Here is a 20,717-nt window from a genome sequence, read left to right as displayed (position 1 = left end):
GTCCTTGTTTCGCATGGTTACCATATTCACGAATTTCAGTTTCTACAATTTAGTTAAATAACACAAGCCCCCCCAAAAAACATAGTTCAAATTTCAGTCACCACATCATATTAACTGTATATAATTTCATAAAATACAAACTGCATGGCTGGTTCTTCAGTCCATGAATCCCTATGTTAATAAAAGATGCATATCATGATCAGTAACCAATCACGTCACTTCTTTCAAAATCTGTCTATAATTGGTCCCTACACAGCTGTTACTCAGTTCATATGTAGAGTAAGAAGGTATAATTGTTGTGTGATAAATCCAAGTGGTATTTTATGAAAATGGATAATCAAAAGAGGAAACTAGCCAACAAAGATAAAAATGTAGCAAAGAAATGAAAAGTGATAATGCTAACTTCCAATTAAACATAGAGATTTAGAAGAAATAGCTGACCATGGAAATGTTGACACTTTTACCTTTCAAGAGATACTAGATATGCATTCAGAGGAACTCAGTGAAAGGTAAATGGGAAAAGTGGCCACAACAAAAAAGATAAAGATGTCCCAGAGGAAGCAACACTGGCAGAAAAAACAAAAAAAAACAAAAAACTTTTACAGAGCTCAGATACTTTCACAACAGGGAAAACACAAAAGAGAAAATGTTGGAAGCTAATCCAAACTTAGAAAGGAATGACAATTCACCAAAGCATAGAAAGGATCCCACTCCATATTTTAAAGTATACAAGGCAAGCTTGAAACTACTCGACAGGTTTTTCTACAAAGAAATAAAACACTAGTTCTGGTATTTTAAATTACACCATACTACATAAATATTATCACTGGGCATTTAAAGGAATATCTATAATGTACTGTAAATTATATAACACGATGCCAGAATTTGCATTCCAGGACTCTAAACATATATACAAATCCATGAAGTGTATGAATAACACAGACTAAATTATCTCTTTGGTTAACACTATTTCTCCTTTTCCTATTTTAAATGTAATAGAAATAAGTAGATAAATAAATAATGTAGTAGAGCTGAATATATTTCATGGATAAAGCCAGTTATGATTACCTTTAGGCCATAAACTTAGGTAGAGGCAATCTGACAGAAAGCTGCAGAAATAAGTCTAAAATGCCAATCAGAGTTGAGATGTAAATTCTCTTTTTTTTTAAATTTTATTTATTTATTTGACAGAGACAGCACAAGTAGGCAGAGGGAGAGGGAGAAGCAGGCTTCCCGCTGAGCAGAGAGCCCGACACAGGGCTCAATCCCAGGACCCTGAGATCATGACCCGAGCCGAAGGCAGATGCTTAACCGACTGAGCCACCCAGGTGCCCTGAGATGTAAATTCTAAGCACAGAATGACAGAACAACAAAAACTTCAACAGCAAAGTGAAAAAAGTAAATATGAATTTGACATGTCATTTTTAATTTTTCTGACAAATCTTTAATCTCTAAACTAATATGGTAAGAGAGGATAATTCATATCTTTCAGTGTGTATATAACTGGAAAACAATAAATCAGAATATGCATTGCACTGTTTACTATCAGTTTTTTGCCAATTAGACTTTTTTTTATTTTATGAAAAGTACCAACTTCTAAAAAATAAAGAAAATTTAATTTCTTCCTTGGAGTACTCTAACTATAACTGCACTAAATTACAATATATCAATAATGGCACTAATGTTTAACACAACATTAAAGTACTAATAATCAATTAAAGCCACTCAGTTAAATAAACAATGTTCAAATATGGGAAAAAAATTTCAGACTAACATAGCGTATCAGAGCCTCCAGTCTAGAATAAAAGTTTTTCCAATCTATGAAGTTACAAAAAGCCACTGCCAAAAGATAAAAACTTCTGGAAGAATTACTAGATAAATGACTGACAACCTCTATTAAAAATGCACAGAACATTGCTGTAATAAAATTTTGATATGCAAAGGACTACATCTAAGGGACTGCATAGCCAAAAAGATATCTTACAGCCAGTATTTATCACCCCCTTAAACTCACCTATTTATCTATATATGTCCATTAAGATATGTTAACTTTTAAGAACCTGCCCCCAGACAGTAAGCTGAAAAACATAGGCAGACCTTTCTTTAAAAGAGTGCCTACTAAAACAAAAAATTTTAAAACATATAAATGTCATTGCATCACTAAGTAGCAATCATATAGTCTCTACTCCAGTAGCATATGTAACACATAAGCCTTAGGCCTCCACAGTACTTCGGTTAACAAACGTTCAATTTTTAGAATTCAAAGACACAGGCACGTCTCATTCTTAAGGAAGAGACTACCTGCTACTATTTGTGTATGTGTTTGCAGTAATAGAGGCCAACCTTTTTGATATTCCTCAAAGAACAGCCTGACTTTGCACCCTGGCTAAGATTTGATAATAAAGCTAGCTCTTCTCTGCTTTCATTACAGACAGCACTGCTTTTAAGAACTGTTTGCTTTTTATTTACCTAAGAGCTGTGTGGACTATTTGGAAAATTATTTCTAAAGCATTCTCTTTATTTGGGGAGGAGGGGGTCTTTGGGGTATAGGAAGTAGGGTTCTTTCTACCTTGGTTTTCTGCAACTATGAAGTCAATCTTTCAGAGTTTTGTGGGTTTTATCTCTGCACAGTCTAAAATATTAAGTTCAAAACTATCTGATACCATGAAAATTAAAAGCTTTTGAGCATGAAAAGACAGTATCAAGAACATGAAAAACACCCCACAGAAAGGGAGAAAATAACTGTAAATCACCTAACTGATAAGGTATCCAGAATACAAGCATAACCTCATTTTATTGCACCTAACTTTTCTGCACTTTGCAGATACTGTGTTTTTTATAAATTGAAGGTTTTTGGCAACTCTACTGGTATCATTTTTTCAACAGCATTTGCTCATTTCATGTCTGTGTGTCACACTTGGTAATTCTCAGAATATTTCAAACCCTTTCATTATTGTTATATTTTTACAGTGCTCAATGATCAGTGATCCTTGATGTTACTATTGTAATTATTTTGGGGCACCCGAACCATGGCCATATAATACAGCAAACTTAATTGATAAATGTTGTGTATGTTCTGACTGCTCCACCAGCTGGCCACTCCCTGGTCTTTCTCCCTCTCCTCCGGTCTCTCTATTCCCTGAGAAACAACAATATTGAAATCAGGCCAATTAATAACCCTACAATAGCCTCAAGCATTCAGGTGAAAGGGAGAGCCCCACATCTCTCACTTTAAGTCAAAAACTAGAAATGATTAAGCTTAGTGATTAATCTTCAAAGGCATGTCTAAAGCTAAGACAGGCCGAAAGCCAGGCCTCTTAGCCAAATGGTGAATGCAAATGAAAAGTTCTTGAAGGAAGTTAAAAGCACTATTCTAGGGAACACACAAATGACAAGAAGGTGAAACAGTCTTATTGCTGATACAGAGAAAGTTTTAATGGTCTGGAAAGATCAAACCAGCCACAACATTCCCTTAAACTAATCCAGAATAAGACTCTAATTCTCTTCAATTCTACGAAGACTGAGAGAGGTAAGGAAGCTCTAGAAGAAAAGACTGAAGCTAGCAGAGGTTGGTTTGTGAGGTTTAAGGAAAGAAGCCGTCTCCATAACATAAAAGTGCAATAGCTTAATTAATGAAGGTGGCTACACTAAACAAGATTTTCAATGTAGATGAAACATTATACTGGAAAAAGAGGTCATCTAGGACTTTCATAGCTAAAGAGAAGTCAATGCCTCACTTCAAAGCTTGAAAAGACAGGCTGCCTCTCTTGTAAGGGGCTAATGCAGGTGGGGACTTTAAGTTGAAGTCAACGCTATTTTACCATTCTGAAAGTCCCAGGGTCCTTAAGAATTAATGCTAAATCAAATCTACTGCCTGTGCTGTACAAATGGAACACAGCCTGGATTACAACACATCTGTTTACAACATGACTGTTTTCTCTTTTTTCTAAAGATTTTATTTATTTGACAGAGAGAGCACAAGCAGAGGTAGCAGCCGGCAGAGGCAGAGGGAGAAGCAGACTCCCCGCTGAGCAGGGAGCCCATGCAGGACTCGATCCGGGATCATGACCTGAGCCAAAGGCAGCTGCTTACCCGACTGAGTCACCCAGGCATCCCTACAACATGATTTACTGAATATTTTAAGCCCACTGTTGACATCTATTGCTCAGATAAAAAGATTCCTTTCAAAATATGGATGCTCATTGTTAATGCACTTGGTCACCTAAGAGAACTGATGGAGATGGAGGAGATTAATGCTGTTTCGATGCCTGCTAATACAACATTTGTTCTGCAGCCACATATCAAAAAGTAATTTCAATTCAAATCTTTTTCTTTAAGAAATACATTTCATGGGGTGCCTGATCTTGGGGTCCTGAGTTTAAGCCCTACATTGGAGGCAGAGTTTACTTTAAAAATAAAAAATAGGGACGCCTAGGTGGCTCAGTTAGTTAAGCATCCGACTCTTGACTTTGACTCAGGTCATGATCTCAAGATCATGAGATCAAGCCCCATGTCAGGCTCTGCATGCTAGGCGTGGAGCCTGCTTAAGATTCTCTCTCTCTCTGCCCCTCCCCTCTCATGTGCTCATTCTCTCTAAAAAAAGAAATAAATTAAAGAAAAAATAAAAGAAAAAAAAGAAATACATTTTGTAAGACTATAGCTGCCATAGAAAGTGATTTCTCTGATGGATCTGGGCAAAATAAATTGAAAACCTTCTGGAAAGGATTCATCATTCTAGATGCCATTAAGAACATTTGTGATTCATGGGAATGGGTCAAAATATCAACATTAACAGGAATTTGAAAAAAGTTGATTCCAACCTTCATGGACGACTTTGAGGGGTTCAAGAGTTCAGTGGAGAAACTGCAGATGTGGTGGAAACAGCAAGAGAACTAGAATCAGAAGTGGAGCCTGAAGATGTAACTGAATTGCTGCAATCTCATGATAAAAGTTTAATAGGTGAGGAGTTAATTTTTAATAATGAGCAAAGAAAGTGGTTTCTTGAGATGGAATCTATTCCTCGTAAAGATGCTATGAAGACTGTTGAGGGGTACCTGGCTGGCTCGGTCAGAAGAGCATGCAACTCTTGATTTCGGGGTCATGAGTTTGAGTCCCACACTGGCTGTAGAGATTATTAAAAAAATAATAATAAATTATAAAAAAAGATTGCTGAAATAACAAAGGACTTAGAATATAAACTTAGTTGATAAAGCAGCAGCAGGGTTTGAGAAGACTGACTTCCAATTTTGAAAGTTCTACTGCAAGTAAAATGCTATCAAACAGCATCACATGTTACAGAGAAATTGTTTGTGAAAGGAAGACTCAATCAATACAGCAAACTTCACTGTAGTCTTATTTTAAGAAATTGCCACACCCACCCCAACCTTTAGCAACCACCACCCTGAACAGTCTGCAGCAATCAACACCAAGGCAAGACCCTCCACCAGCAAAGATTCAGACTCACTGAAAGCTCAGATGATGGTTAGCACTTTTTTAAAATAAAGTGTTTTGGGGGACACCTGGATGACTCAGTCAGTTAAGTGTCTGACTCTTGGTTTCAACTCAGGTCATGATTTCATGGGTCATGGGATCGAGCCCCATGCCAGGCTCCACACTCAGCAGGGAGTCTGCTTAAAGATTGTCTCCTTCTGCCCCTCCCCCACTCACTCGCACACTCATACACACACACACACTCTCTCTCTCTCTAAAATAAAGAAATAGGGCGCCTGGGTGGCTCAGTTGGTTAAGTGACTGCCTTCAGCTCAGGTCATGATCCAGGAGACCCTGGATCGAGTCCCACATCAGGCTCCCTGCTCAGCAGAGAGTCTGCTTCTCCCTCTGACCCTCCCCCCTCTCATGTGCTCTCTCTCTCTCTCGCTCTCTCATTCTGTCTCAAATAAATAAAATAAATAAAGAAATAAATCTTTAAAAAAAAGTATTTTTTAAATTAAGGTACATATATTGCTTTTTTAGACATAATGCTATTTTACACTTAATAGACTACAGTAGAGTGAAAACATAACTTTTATATAATCGAGCACAGGAAAACATGCTCAACATCACTAGCCATTAAGGAAACACAAATCAAAACTACAATGAGATACTATTTCACAACCACTAAGATGGCTTAAGAAAGATAACAACAACTATAGTCAAGGATGTGGAAAAATCATAACCCTCATACATGACTGAGAGTAGTGTAAAATAGTGCAGCCACTTTGCAAAACAGCTTGGTAGTTCCTCAAACTGTTAAACATCAAGTTACCATATGACCCAGCAAGTCTACTCCTAGGTATACATTCAAAAGAACTGAAAGCAGGGACTCAGATCTTTGTACATCAATATCCATAGCAGCATTATTCACAATAGCAAAAAGGTGAAAACAATCCAAATGTCCATTAACAGATGAATGGATAAACAAAATGTGGTATACACACATTATTCAGCCATAAAAAGGAATGAAATTCTACTACATGCTACAACATGGATGAACCTTGAAAATATTATGCTAAATGGAAAAAGACATGAAAGGATAAATATTGCATGATTCTACTTATAGGAGGTACGTAAAATAGGCACATTCAGAGACAAAAAGTAGAATGGAGATTACCAGGGACTGGGGGGAAGGGAAAATGGGGAGTTATTCAGGGACTACACAATTTCTATTTGGGATGATGAACAAGTTCTGGAAATGAATATTGGTGATGATTGTACAATGTTATGAATGTACTTAATGACACTGCATTATACAACTTAAAATGGTTCAGGGGCACCTGGCTGGCTCAGTCAGTACAGCATGAAACTCATGATCTCGGGGTTGTGAGTTCGAGCCCCACACTGGGTATAGAGATTACTTAAAAGTAAAATCTTAAGGAAACTAAAATAAATTAAAATGGTTCAAAGAATAAATTTCATCTTATGTATAATTTAACCACAATAATAAATTGCTAAAGCCAGAAAATAAAATTATATATGTACATAAGCTTGTGAAGATCAGACAAAAATTCACATGAAATATTTCATAAGTCCCTTACAACAATCCTAACACATATGGTTGAAAATACAATACTGATCATAAGGCGATATTCCTATTACAATCAGAATTCATAATTTAGTGCAATTTTTGCTTTCTCTCTCATATATATGAGAAAAAGCAAATTTACTTATTTGTTAATATTAGAATCACAAGAGATATTGGTAAGTAGTCATCATCTTGGGTGCATTCTCAAATCTTCAAACTGACACAAATACATAAGATAAGCAAAAGTCTCCTAAATTCCTTTGCAACCTATAACTGTCTAATAAATTCTAGCATGTATAGAACTGCCATGCCGTGCAGTCCTCTTGGACCCATTATTTTAACTTTCAGTCACACTCCTATAAACTTGCGAATTGGGAGTCTGAGATATGAGCCACATGTTAAACACTCAGAAGAACACATGAAAATGAAAGTTAAAAGCTGTATCTTAAAACTAAATAAGACAACTTGATTTTAAAAAGCAACACATCACCATTATATAAAGGCACCAATGACTGCAACCATTTGGTTTCTCTCCACCATCAAGCATATACTGAACACCTGTTTGTACTTAAAACAATGCAAAGTGGTTAAAAAAAAAAGATTCTTCCTCAAGAAACTTAAAATCGAGTGGGGAGATTAAATTAATACACATAAAACAATACCAATACCATATGTATATAAACATATTCAAATACCAAGGATACAAATTAAGAGTCATAGGAATTCAAAGGAGATAAGTGCTCTATAGTCCAGGAATGTTCCAGAGAAGATCTAGGCAAAATCTAGAAGTCCAGAAAGATGAGTAAAATCAAATGAAGATGAACCCTTCATAATCTAGCTTCATTTTGCCCACTCAACACTTTGTACAATATAAAATTATTAGAATAGATAAAGGTAGAGAAAAAGTCATCCACATAAGTGAAATCACAGAAATACGAAATGAAGAGAGTAAACCACTTGGCCCACATTTAAGAGATTAAAAAATTTTAAGTAGAGGGGCACCTGGGTAGCTCAGTCAGTTAAGCGTCCGACTCTTGATTTTGGCTCAGGTCACGATCTCAGGGTTGTAAGATTGAGCCCCATGTCTGGCTCCATGCTGGGCATGGGCCTGCTTGGGATTCTCTCTCTCTTCCTCTCCCTCTGCCCCTTCCCCATTCCCCAAGCCCCCTCTTGTGCCCATGTGCACTCTGTCTCTGGGGAAAAAAAAAAAATTTAGAAGTACATATTAAATTACATAAATTATTTGAAAGTAGTTTCAAAAATTGCATGGAATTTTGCCATGATTTTACCATGTTTTCCTATTCACACCAACAAGTATTTGCTACTTATGAAAAATTTGAGTGTCTCAAAACCAGTCAAATCAAGGCTCACCTGCAAAATGTCAGCACTAAATTTAATCAAAGCTGCTAATTATAACAAATTACAAATCTACAAGTCATTGCATGTAAGATTGTGTTTCCTTTTTCCTTCATATTTTCTACTGAGTGCTTCATGGATTCAGGTAATTTTAGTTTAGAGCCAGCAGGTATTCTTTTTAACCCAAATTTTAAATATTTATATTCCTGGAACATTTGGAATATTTGTATAAATGTCATGAAACAACTATAATTTATACTGTAAAAATACAATTTACCAGATTATTACTATAAGTTGTCCCATCCATTCAATCAACATTTTAACAAGCCCTGCCAATGACCTTCTAGGCCCCAGGGTTACTGTCAAGGATTTCAGAACTCACATAAAGTAGACAGGCAATTAAACTAGCAGCTATAATGCAGTGGGATAACCACTCCGATTAAAGTGTTACAGCAGAAAGGAGGAGGAAAAGTAGGAGCGATATCAGGGAAGACTAGTGAGAGGATGTGATGCCTGGGCTTAGTTTTGATGGATGAGGATCCAGTGAGGCAGACAGTTCAGGGATCAGGATGCCTGTCAATTCATCAATAAGCATGTACTTCATGCCAGTCACCACACTAGCTTCTGGAAGTAAAAATAATACACTTGCCCTAATTTCAAGACACTAGTAATCTTTTCAGGAATTTACTTCATAAAGAAAAGGCTTAAAATTTGGTCTTAAAAAAGAGTTCACATCTCATTAAAAAAAAAAAAGAGTTCACCATGCACACACACACAAAGTAAATATTCTACGATTTTATTTATACAAGACTCAAAAATAGGTGAAACTAATCTATAGGGATAAAAGTCAGAACAGTGGTTACCTCTGAGGGGCAGTATCAACCTGGAGAGGGCAAGAGAGAGCCTACTGGAGTGCTGGAAATGTTCTCTATCTTGGTTTTGCATAGTGGTTGCTTGGGTACATAGCTAAAATTTCATCAAGCTATATAGCATCATTTGTGCACTTTAGTGAGCATAAGTAATAAAGGAAGGCATTCCATGATCTGGGAAGCAGCATTTCAAAGGCACAGAGTGTTCAGGCAGGGGCCAAATCACAGAAACCTACCAGCGCTTCCCAACACTAAAGACTGACTTCAAACCACAGGGTGTTGGGTACCTTCCGCTGGTGAGCATCTGAATAAAATGAACAGATGTATATTTCAGAAAGGTTATTCTGGTGGAAATATAAAGAATGGACTGAAAAGGTAGGAGACCAATAATAGTCCAGAGGACAGATGAAGGCCTTTTCTAAGACAATGACTTTAAAGATGGAGAAGAAACAAAAGATAATAAGGTAGCACCAAAGGGACACTGTGATCGATCAAATGTGAACAGAGAAAAGAAAGAGCCTCAACTGATAACCAGGTTTCTACCTTGGGCCCATGAGTAAATCACACACATGCAATACATAAGCAGATCTGTGGAAAAATAAGTTGCATTTAGTTTGGGACTCTACTGAAATAATATAAAAAAATATGCTCTGCTCAAAATGAAACATTTTTCTATAAGATGTTATTTACTGCCAAGTATTCATTCAGTTGATATCCTATTTCTTTCATTATTGAAATATATTTGCTTGGCAATCTTCTGTCAACTTCAATTTATATCTATATGGTACCACTGATGTGACAATAAAAAATGCTTCCACCATCGATTATTCCTTACTATACCTCTAAGCCTATAAAGAATGAGCAATTTCTTGTCCTTCCATAATTAGCTATAAAGAGGTAGTCTTACCTCAGCATCTCTGACAAAGAGTAACTTCTGATCTATAAAACTACACACACTAAAAGATTTCATTTATGGATGCTTGCATAAACTAAAGAATCTCTAAACCAAATTTATTAATCAAACAATTGTTCTACTCCCACCACAGCTTCCTACCACAGCTGCTCACCAATAGATCCCAAAACCAACTTTAAAGCAGAGCCAAAAATGACACAATAACATTTTAATACAACTAACAATTTTTTAAAGGCAAAAGATGCATTTAAATATATGTACACAGATATAAAAATATGAGTTTTAAGCCTCAGGGCATACACCCATGAGCACACAAACATTTATCCTGAACCAAGTTTTCTCTAAAAGTTTAATCTGGTTGTATTGAGTAGCTAACATAAGGCAAAAAACATGGAGTTGCTAGAAATATAGCAGTGAACAAAACAGACATGCCCCCACCCTCATGGAGTTTTATAGCCTAGAGGTACATGATCAGGAAAGCTGCATTCTAGGGCAATGTCTTCCTCCTACCCCAGTTTCTAACTGACCATGCAATGAAACTGCCCTAAAGCTTAAATTAAGACTCACATGACCAGAGATCAAGTATAAGAATTACTAAAAAGGAACTTCTGAATAATTACTTGGTAAAAAACAGAGAGAGCCTCTTGGAAACTGACGAGTAAAAGAACAGAGATATAAGAATTAATTTAAAGTAAGAAAGCAACAGCTTAAGAATAAAGGTCTTAAAGCTTTACCTCCCATGCACCCTTCCTCAGGAAGCTACCAGATGATGAATTCCATCAAAATAACACAGTAAGTCAAGAAAGAGGAAACAAGGGATACAGAAAACAGGGGATCCAACACAAAACAGTGAAGGAAATCTCCAGGAAAATGGTGAAAGAAGATCCCAGGATGGCAGCTATGCTTCAAGCACAAGGGCAAAAGGTACAGATCGGAGCAGGCCAAAAGGCTCCAAGAAAAATTTTCAATATAATGAACTGAGTGAACACCTGATGTATATTAACATATAGACAGACTTGGGGCACCTGAGTGCCTCAGTCGGTTAAGCATTTGCCTTCAGCTCAGGTCATGATCCCAGGGTCCTGCGATCGAGCCCCATGTCAGGGGAGCCTGCTTCTCCCTCTCCTCCCTGCTCATGCTCTCTCTCTCGCTATCTCTGTCTCTCTCTCAAACACACACACACACACACACACACACACACACACACACACACGGATAGATTTAACAACTGGGTGGGATCTTTGGGGGTTGAATTACAGTAAATAGAAACCTAAGCAAATAAAATAAAAGACAATTATTACAGGAAATATTTAGGAGGAAATCAAGTATATAAGAAAGGAAAAGTAATCCTACTACATTAAACTACTTAGCTGTGAAAAGCATTTTATAAGGACCTAATTATGTAAATACTGAACAATGATCTAACCAAAATTTTATTTTATTTTTTTTTAAAGATTTTATTTATTTATTTGACACAGAGAGAGAGAGCGACAGCAGGAACACAAGCAGGGGGAGTGGGCGAGGGAGAAGCAGACTCCCCGCGGAGCAGGGAGCCCGATGTGGGGCTCGATCCCAGGACCCTGGGATCACGACCCGAGCCGAAGGCAGACGCTTAGACTGAGCCACCCAGGCGCCTCTAACCAAAATTTTAAAATACATATACCAGGACACCTGGGTGGCTCAGTTGGTTAAGTGTCTGCCTTCGGCTCAGGTCATGATCCCAGAGTCCTGGGATCGCGTCCTGCATCAGCCTCCCCGCTCAGCGGAGAGCTGCTTCTCCCTCTCCCTCTGTCTGTTGCTCTCCCCCACTTGTGTTCGTGCTCTCTGACAAATAAATAAATAAAATCTTAGGGGCAACTGAGTGGCTCAGATGGTTAAGCGTCTGCCTTCGGCTCAGGTCATGGTCCCGGAGTCCTGGGATCGAGCCCCGCTTTGGGCTCCCTGCTTGGTAGGGAGCCTGCTTCTCCCTCTGCCTCTCTCTCTCTCTCTCTGACTCTCATGAATATATAAATAAACATTTTTTAAATAAATAAATAAAATCTTAAAAAAATACAACAAAAAAACATATACCAAGATGAGGAAATGGGACTATAGAAGGAGCACATGTATGTATCTGGAGGACGGGGAGCAGTGAAATAAAGAGCTAAATCCTGATCTTTAATAGTGGGATGCCAATAAATATTCCTTAAATGGAAAAAAAAGTATCACTACAAATGTATTATTTGGAGATATAATGTAAAGACCAAATTAATAAATTTAAAATATCAAAAGTATTGGACAGTTAGTAGAGGAAAACTGGAAAGGAAGAGAGGAAAACAGTACTACTGTTTTCATAACAAACCCTGTAGAACCATTTGATTCTAAATTATGCACATATATCACTGTGATAAAAATTAAAACTAAAAGAATAAGAAAAGAAGGTGGGAGGGAGGAGCATTAGCCATGGAATACAAGACAAAAAGAACTTTGGACCAAAAAAAAACATAATATTTATGTATTTTATTTATTTACTCTTTAGTGAGCTCTATGCCCAATGTGGGGCTTGAGCTCACGACCCTGAGTTCAACAGTCAAATGTTCTACCAACTGAACCAGCCAGGTGCCTCTAAAATTTATTTTTACATCACCTGGACCTATATTTAGAACCAATGAAAGCATTCTATGTTGATGTGAATTTTATTCTCAGCTTCCGAAGTAACACTGTACAACATTTTAAGCAAAAAAGTTTGCAACTCTAACCTTACATTTGGCAGTAGGATGCTACTTGTCATCATAGATGAAAAGTACATGAAAATCACTGTGTGAAAATAAATCATTTCATGGGCAAAATTATTAAATATTATATTTTACCAAAAGACATTCTCAAGTGTTCATGAACATAATACTTAATACCATACTAGTCTCTTAACGTCTACTCAGGAATTTAATTCGGTATCTAAATTTAAATATCTGAACAAACAAAATCACATACTATACTTAAGGCGCATATATTTTTAACTATCATTCAAAACATTTAGTACATTTTTCTAAGTTGATTAAAGGAAAAGAAATCTTGAGATCAATATATCACTTAATTTACTCAATTCCTGTCAGTACTCGATCCTTTACCCTCCAACCTTACAAACATTATGCAAGTTCTCTAAATCTTCTATCATTTATACATTTATACACTCACCCAGCCATCCAATATTTACTCAGCACTTAAAATATAGCCGGCACTGCACTTATCCTGGCACTGGAGATTCATCATCATGTCTGACAATAAACATGTTAATTATATATTATGATAAAGGCTATGAATGAACCATACAGAATAGTGTAATACTGACAGACCACTTCGTATAAGACAGTAAAAGAAAGCCTCATGAGGCCATCAGAGCTCATACTTTAGGTATGAAAAATGAGCCAGACCTGTGAAAATTTGTAGGCAGCCTTTCTAGGCTGAGAGGAAAGGAATAACAGGATCTGATTTGAATTTTAGGATTATACTGGCTGGGGCTGTGTGAAACCAGAAAACCACTGCATAGTATCTTAGCAAGGGATGATGGCAGCTGCGACTAGAGCAGTAACAGTGAAGATGAACAGAAGTTAACAGACTGGATACCAAACTAACAGGACTAGATGACAGATTCAAACTGGGGATAAGAAGATAGGTCAGGGGCGCCTGGGTGGCTCAGTTGTTCAGCATCTGCTTTCGGGGCACCTGGGTGGCTCAGTTAAGCGTCTGCCTTCGGCTCAGGTCATGATCCCAGGGTCCTGGGATTGAGCCCGGCGTCGGGCTCCCTGCTCCACGCGGAGCCTGCTTCTCCCTCTCCCATGCCCCCTGCTTGTGTTCCCTCTCTCACTGTGTCTCTCTCTATCAAATAAATAAATAAAATCTTTAAAAAAAAAAAAAAGCGTCTGCTTTCGGCTCAGGTCATGATCCCAGGGTCCTGGAATCGAGCCCCACATCGGGCTCTCTGCTCAGAAGGAAGCCTGCTTCTCCCTCTCCCACTCCCCCTGCTTGTGTTCCCTCTCTCGCTGAACCCGATGCAGGGCTCGATCCCAGGACCCCAGGATTATGACCTGAGCTGAAGGCAGACGCGTAATTGACTGAGTCACCCAGGCGCCCCTGTAAAACTTCATTTTAGCCCAGTTTTCTTTTAATGCAGTCCAGTATCAAGGATTCCAAGAACGACGTTATAGCAAGGTCTCGATACATCAAGTTTTCTGAACCTTGTTTACAAGATAGTGATAAACTTGAGATTTCCCTGAAATAAAAAGAGCCTTATGTTAATGAACACTAAATCTCTAATAAAGAAGGGTGTTAAAGGAAGGCCTTCATCTTTGAAGAGATAGGTCTTCTAATAGGTCTCTAACTTTAACAGTAAATCTAGAACTACTAGTTTGATCAGGCTTTTGTCAGTAATTAACTATCCACCTTTGACTTCCAAAAGATCTTTATTTTTAGTAAGAGGAACAAGAGAATTTATTAGCATACAGAAAGAGGTGGAGCGGCTCAATTTATTTATCTTTTTAAAAGCAGATTTTATTTATTTAGTTATTTATTTAAGTAATCTACATCCAGTGTGGGCTTCGAAGTCACAACCCCAAGATCAAGAATCAATGCTCCTAGCTCTGAGCCAGCCAGGTACCCTTAGATTGGCTCAATTTAAACACATTTATCATGAAGCCCAAAGGGTAAAAGCAGAAGCATAAACAAGCCCTGAACAGAGAAGCCATGCTTTTTGGATATGGTATGAAAAGAACTCTGAGTTCCATTTCAAGTCTTCTCAATACCATTATCAGACCATCAACCAATTTTTTAATTGGTGACATACACTATTATATTTTTAGGTGATTTGACAATTACATACGTTACAAAATGCTCACCATGATTAGTATAATTAGCATCTGCCACCAAAGTTATTACGTATTATTGACTATATTCTCTGTGCTGTACTTTCCATCCCTGTGACTTAATTATTTTATAACTGGAGTTTGTACCTCTTAATCTCCTTCACCTAATTCACCCATTCCCCCACCCCCCTCCTCTCTGGCAACCTGTATCTATGCGCCTGTTGCTCTTTGTTGCTGTTGGTTTATTCGTTTTGTTTAAGGTTCCATATAAGTGAAATCATATGGTATTTGCCTTTGTCTGACTTCTTTCATTTAGCATAATACCCTCTAGTCTCCATGTTGTCCCAAATCAAACCACCAACTTTTAATTCATAAATAAAATCCCTCCACCTCTGCAGCTGTTTAACATCAAAGCTTCTAATCCCAGCTCTCAGCATTAATCTCTAGTTCTTCAAATCCAAAAACAGATTTCCTACAGTCACAGCAAGAATAATCATTTCTCTAATTTTTCCTGTGACCTACCATATAATCGAGTGCCAAAAATCTCTTTCTCCAGAGAAATCACCTCACGACTGGCTGGTCACCACATTCCCAACTCTAGGTACTTACACATCTTTCTGGAAGGCAATCCTGAATGCTGTTACTGTGAAGTCTCTCTAACCAAGCACAAAGACAAACAATGAACAAGAAAAAACAAACAACAGCTGTCCAGTTTGGTAAATGGGGAGGCCATTAACATCAAGTGATGTCACCTCATTCTGCTCATCCTCCCCAAATCCAGGGTTCATTGGCATATTTATCTCCTCTTTGTCATGGACACTCCAAATGGAGTGTCGAACTGAAGATTATGAAGAACAGCACCTGTGTAATTACTTAGGTGACTACATATAAGCAGACTAACTTAAAACTACCCCATTTTTCTCCTTCACATATAATAACAGCTGGTTAGGTATACTTGCAAATGGCTTAACCAAAACCTGTAATTCCATGCTAATGCAAGAGAGCTCACTGGTAAATTTAATAAATTCAGACAAAGGCAAGGAAGTGCTTTAATAAGAGAAAATAGTGCATCCCAGAAGGTAACAAGTGTGATATTAAATTTTCATTTATACAATGGTATATTATGCTAAACCAGCTAACATCACAGCATAGAATAATATCAGTGAAATTTTAATATTAATACTATGAAACTTGGTGAATAAAATCTTGGTTGGGGAGTCAATGTTTTGGAGCATATGAGGGCTGGTGGATAATAACCAAAATACAAAGTACTGGAATCTTCAACTATTACACACTTAATTATTCCAGTAGCAAAGACAACAACCTTTAAGAGATAAGGAAATTAAATTCTTTAGCACACAATTATTGAACACATACTATGAAATAAGTAGTGTTAGGTATTTTCAGGCCAATACACCAACACACACTCTACATCCCTATAGCACTTCCTTCTATAGCACTGTAGCATTTAACATACTACATGTTAATCATTTATAAATAATATACATATATACTACTTTTTGAAAATATCGTACATTATCAAACATACACAAAATAGAACTTTAAAAAGAAGTTTTACTATTTTATTCCCACCTCCCATGCATTGTCCTGCATACACCTTGAGGGTATACACACTTCAGTGGACTGACCAGCCTATATGCTCCTAGAGAGGGTCTTAGTCATCTTTGTTTCTACAGTGCCTAAGTCACAGGCAGCACTCAGTAAAAATGTGCTGAATGAATGAGCAAAGGAGCACTCAAAAACGTGGAACCACAGCATAATTTCTGACATGCTATATTTCATCACCCAACTACTTAGTCTAATATAAGTGCCAAATTCTTCTTAAAGGGATTAGAAGAAATTCACCCACTTTATTTTATTAACACAGTTTAAAAGCTAAAGACAATTTTAATTCAGCCAATTCTTGGGGGGCGGGGGGGGAGGAAGCCTTATAATTCTGTTTCCAGAATGATGAAAAGGAGAGAGGAGCAGGAAGAAAGAATAAAGAACTGGAGATTTTTAAGGTTTCTTGGAGTTCTGAACTACTCTAAACTGCAATTCATCTTTCATTCAATGTTTTTTCTAATGCTTTGTTCCAAGCATTTAGAATATATTTTTAGGAATACACAAGCCACAAACTTAGATGCCAGAGGAAGTGAAGAGATGAACATAGCTGCTAAATTCTCAGTACCCATGAAACACAGGAGATACACTTCAGAAAATACATGCAATCTAAACAAGTGTCAAGCCTTCAAGGAACAGCCTATTTGTGTTCTATTCAAGACTAGATAGATAGAAAGAGGCCCAAAATAAAAGCTACCACTAATACATCTACCTTAAAAAAAATCTTAAGGTATGCTTTCAGAAAACTATTAATGTTTACATAACTGACACTCAGTCTAGCTGAAATAGCATGCAAAACCAATCTTCCTAATTTCTAGAGCTTCTGCAATGTAAATGAGAAGTCACTAGGCTGGCCTTCACCTAGGTCCAGTGAGCGTTATCTGTCACTGACATAACACTCCATTTCCAAGGCCCCATTTTAGAAGATAAACTGCCTGCAATTCCTTGTTTGCAGCAATATACAGATGGCTATTTTTTTTTAATACTACCTAATTATGGTTAGGCATTATTTACTGCTCAATAATTTTAACTAAAGCCAAGTGGGTATTTCAGTAGTTTATCAAGCTTGCTTTTCACTTGTATAGTGATGCATATAACCTACAGTGTATTTGTCCAATCCTCTCCCTACCCACGCTCCAAATCACCTTACAAGGAAGACTCTATGGACAGAGGTTTCAGTATCTATTTAGATTCTTCACATGCCCCTCAAAAGTTCCCAAACCATTTTTTTGCTCTATCAAAAGCTTTATAAATTCTTTCTATAATCTTAGTAAAAGAAATTCTACAGTAGGAGCGCTTGGGTGGCTCAGCTGGTTAAGCCTCTGCCTTTGGCTCAGATCATGATCCCAGGGTCCAGGGATGGAGCCCTGAGTCAGACTCCCTGCTCAGCAGGAAGTCTGCTTCTCCCTCTCCCCCTGCCCCTTCCCCCCTCATGCTGTCTCACACTCTAAAAAATAAATAAAATCTTTAAAAAGAAAGAAAAAGAAAGAAAGAAAGAGAAAGAAAGAAAAAGAAAGAAAGAAAGAAAGAAAAAGAAAAAGAAAGAAAGAAAGAAAAATTCTATAGGTCTAACATTTTGGGGCACCTGGGTGGCTTAGCTGGTTAAGTCTGTCTTCAGCTTGGGTCGTGATCTCAGGGTCCTGCTCAACGGGGATTCTGCTTCTTCCTCTACCTCTGCCCCTAGCCCCCCACCCCCGCTCGTGTGCATGCTCTCTCAAATAAATAAATAAAAATCTTTAAAAATAAAGTCTAACATTTACTACAGTAAACAGTATTTTCAAAAGAATTACCCACTTTTTAAAAAAAGCTCCTGGTTTACATTTAGAAATACTATTTATCAACGTGCTTCTCTCTTTTGCTTCTATTTTCCTCTGAAGCAAAACTAATAAAACATAAACTTATTCAAAGAATAATTTAAAAAGGTTTTAACAAATATTTCTGCTACCTCTTCAAATATTCATTTTAAAATTCAACAGGCAAAAACTTCGTAATAAACTGAACGAAGACCTTCAATCAAATCAGTTTAAAATGCACCAACTATTAATTTCATTTATATTTACAAAAGTACTAAAATCTTAGTTTGATATGAGAGTGAGCAAGGTAGAGTTTAATAAAAGTTAAATTTTAGAATTCCTTTAATGCCAGCTACATCACCCACAAACTTAAGAAACTGAACACTTCTGAACCATGAAGCTGTAAACCAATTTGAGTGATGTCCTCTTTCATGCCATGTAAGCCATTGCCTAATTGAGGCCAGACCTGTCAGGCTTGACAGCATCCCGGAAATGACTAGCCTACTAGAGCTGGAAACACATCAAGAATTTGGAATATTTCTCATATTGAGAAAAAAGTTCAAGCGAGATTGTCCATAAAAACAATCATTACACTGTTCGGTAGAAAAAAGATAGAAAAAGCTTATGTTTGTGTTTCTGGCCAGGCCACAATGAATACACCTAAATTCTGTTATCTATTTTCCGGTGATGTCCCTCTGAATTTATCTTTTTTTCCTACATACGAACAGAGTTCACTACTAAATCATTTTGAATGCCTGTCTTTTAATCCAATTTTTATTTTGTATCCTTAGCTACTGACACCATTACCTGGAGCATGGCTGGTTTCTTGACTTAGAAACCTGTTAACAATAATGCCAAGCATCCAACCTGCTTAAATGTTTCACTTCTTACCAAGAAAATCCATTAAATGTCGACAAGAAATACAAGCATACATACACACACACACACACACACACACACACACACACACACTCAAATCCTAGTCATGAAAAATTAAGTCACATTCTGGCCATAAACTATGCAACAGACACTTCCAGTTAGCGTGTGCTGTAGTGATCACGGACAGCGGTATCAGAGTAAGTGGTAGGGGGTTGGGGCTGTTAACAACACACTGTGCATCAGAGCCAATAAGCAGCAGGCTAGGACTGGCAGCAAGGCCGGTCTCTAAAGGGAGCTATAACACAATATCAGAATGCTGGATTTCCGAATGCCATTTTACAGGGAGGAGGGGGTGAGAACTGGGGATCAAGTGCAATGTAAGGCTCTGGCCAGTGTCTAAGGAGGTGAAACCTAAAACAAGGTCTTGTGGCAACACCAGCTGTCCAGTCTCATCTCACCTCAAATACAACTTAATTTCAGGGGTCGTTTTTATCAAAGTCAGTCGCTCAAAGGGTGAGGGGGTGGTAGAAGTGAATGATGGTAGCCCCTAGAGACTGGCAAAGGCCCTTGGAAAAGGCGGAGACTCCACAATTGGAAGGGGCTTCCAGCAGCAAAAAGAGAAGAGGGCTTTGCAGCCGCCTCCCCTCTCCCTCCCAACCAAGGCTGTTGGGTACGAGCTCAGGATGTTGTCAGGTTTTATGAAGGAGTGATATGAGAAAATGGCAGTAAAGGATGAGGGGGGCTGGAAGGGCTGGTGCCACCCAAGAAAAGGGGGAGAGGACTTCCCTGGACACAGCCAGGATAACAACGCCACCAAAGAGCACGGGCATTTCCCTACCAGCACCAGATACTCCTCTCTCTGGGAAAGCTTCTCCCCCTTCCATACGGTCCCCATTCCCAAACACTTCTCCCACCCGACCCTTCTCCCCAATAATATTCCCCATTCGCTGGCCTCCTTTCCCTTCCGCCTCTGGCGCCCCACGCCCTCAACCTCTCCTCCCCTTCCCGGGTCACCCACCCTCGGGGCAGCCCGTCGCTGGCCTCCCCGGCAGCTCGCCCAGACCCCTCCCCCCTCACCTCTCCTCAGCGCCTCCTCGTAGCTGAGGAATCCGATCCGTGACTCCTTGGCGCCCATGCTCCCCTCATCCCCTCGGCCGGGGGTCGGAGCCTGATCTCGCCCCCAACCCCCCTCCCGCCCACGACTCGGCGTCCCTGGGTGACGGTGTCGGCGTCCCCCAGCCCCCTCCTCCCCCCACACTAACAAGTGCGGCTTCTGCCCCGGCAGCTCCTCCCGGCCGCCGCCACCGCCTCCATGCCGAATCACGTGACCCGCTCCCACCCCGCCCCCTTCCCCTCCCTCCTACTCCGCCCTTCTCCTCTCTCCTCCCTTCCCTTTCCTCCTCACGCCCTCTTCCCTCCCCCCTC

General features: G+C 38.6%; 1 protein-coding gene across 4 annotated transcripts in view; it reads right to left on the bottom strand.

Annotated features, from left to right (window-relative positions):
* Positions 1-20,483, bottom strand: part of USP32 (ubiquitin specific peptidase 32) — a 214,187-nt gene extending 193,704 nt beyond the window's left edge. For 2 of the 4 annotated variants that reach the window (XM_028109328.2, XM_028109329.2), the window contains exon 1: positions 20,370-20,483. In XM_028109328.2, coding sequence (XP_027965129.1) covers positions 20,370-20,427 — 58 coding nt within the window. In that variant the 5' untranslated portion in view covers positions 20,428-20,483. The remainder of the gene's footprint in view (positions 1-20,369) is intronic. The other 2 variants (XM_028109332.2, XM_028109333.2) reach the window with 1 other exon arrangement.
* Between the last annotated feature and the right edge of the window lie 234 nt (positions 20,484-20,717).

The sequence above is a fragment of the Eumetopias jubatus genome, unplaced genomic scaffold, assembly GCF_037043125.1.
Source record: "Eumetopias jubatus isolate StellerSeaLion01/CBP00866 unplaced genomic scaffold, mEumJub1_p1.0 scaffold_10, whole genome shotgun sequence".
NCBI lineage: Eukaryota > Metazoa > Chordata > Mammalia > Carnivora > Otariidae > Eumetopias > Eumetopias jubatus.
Note: the sequence above shows the minus strand (reverse complement) of the source record. Positions and strands in the feature narration are given on the sequence as shown.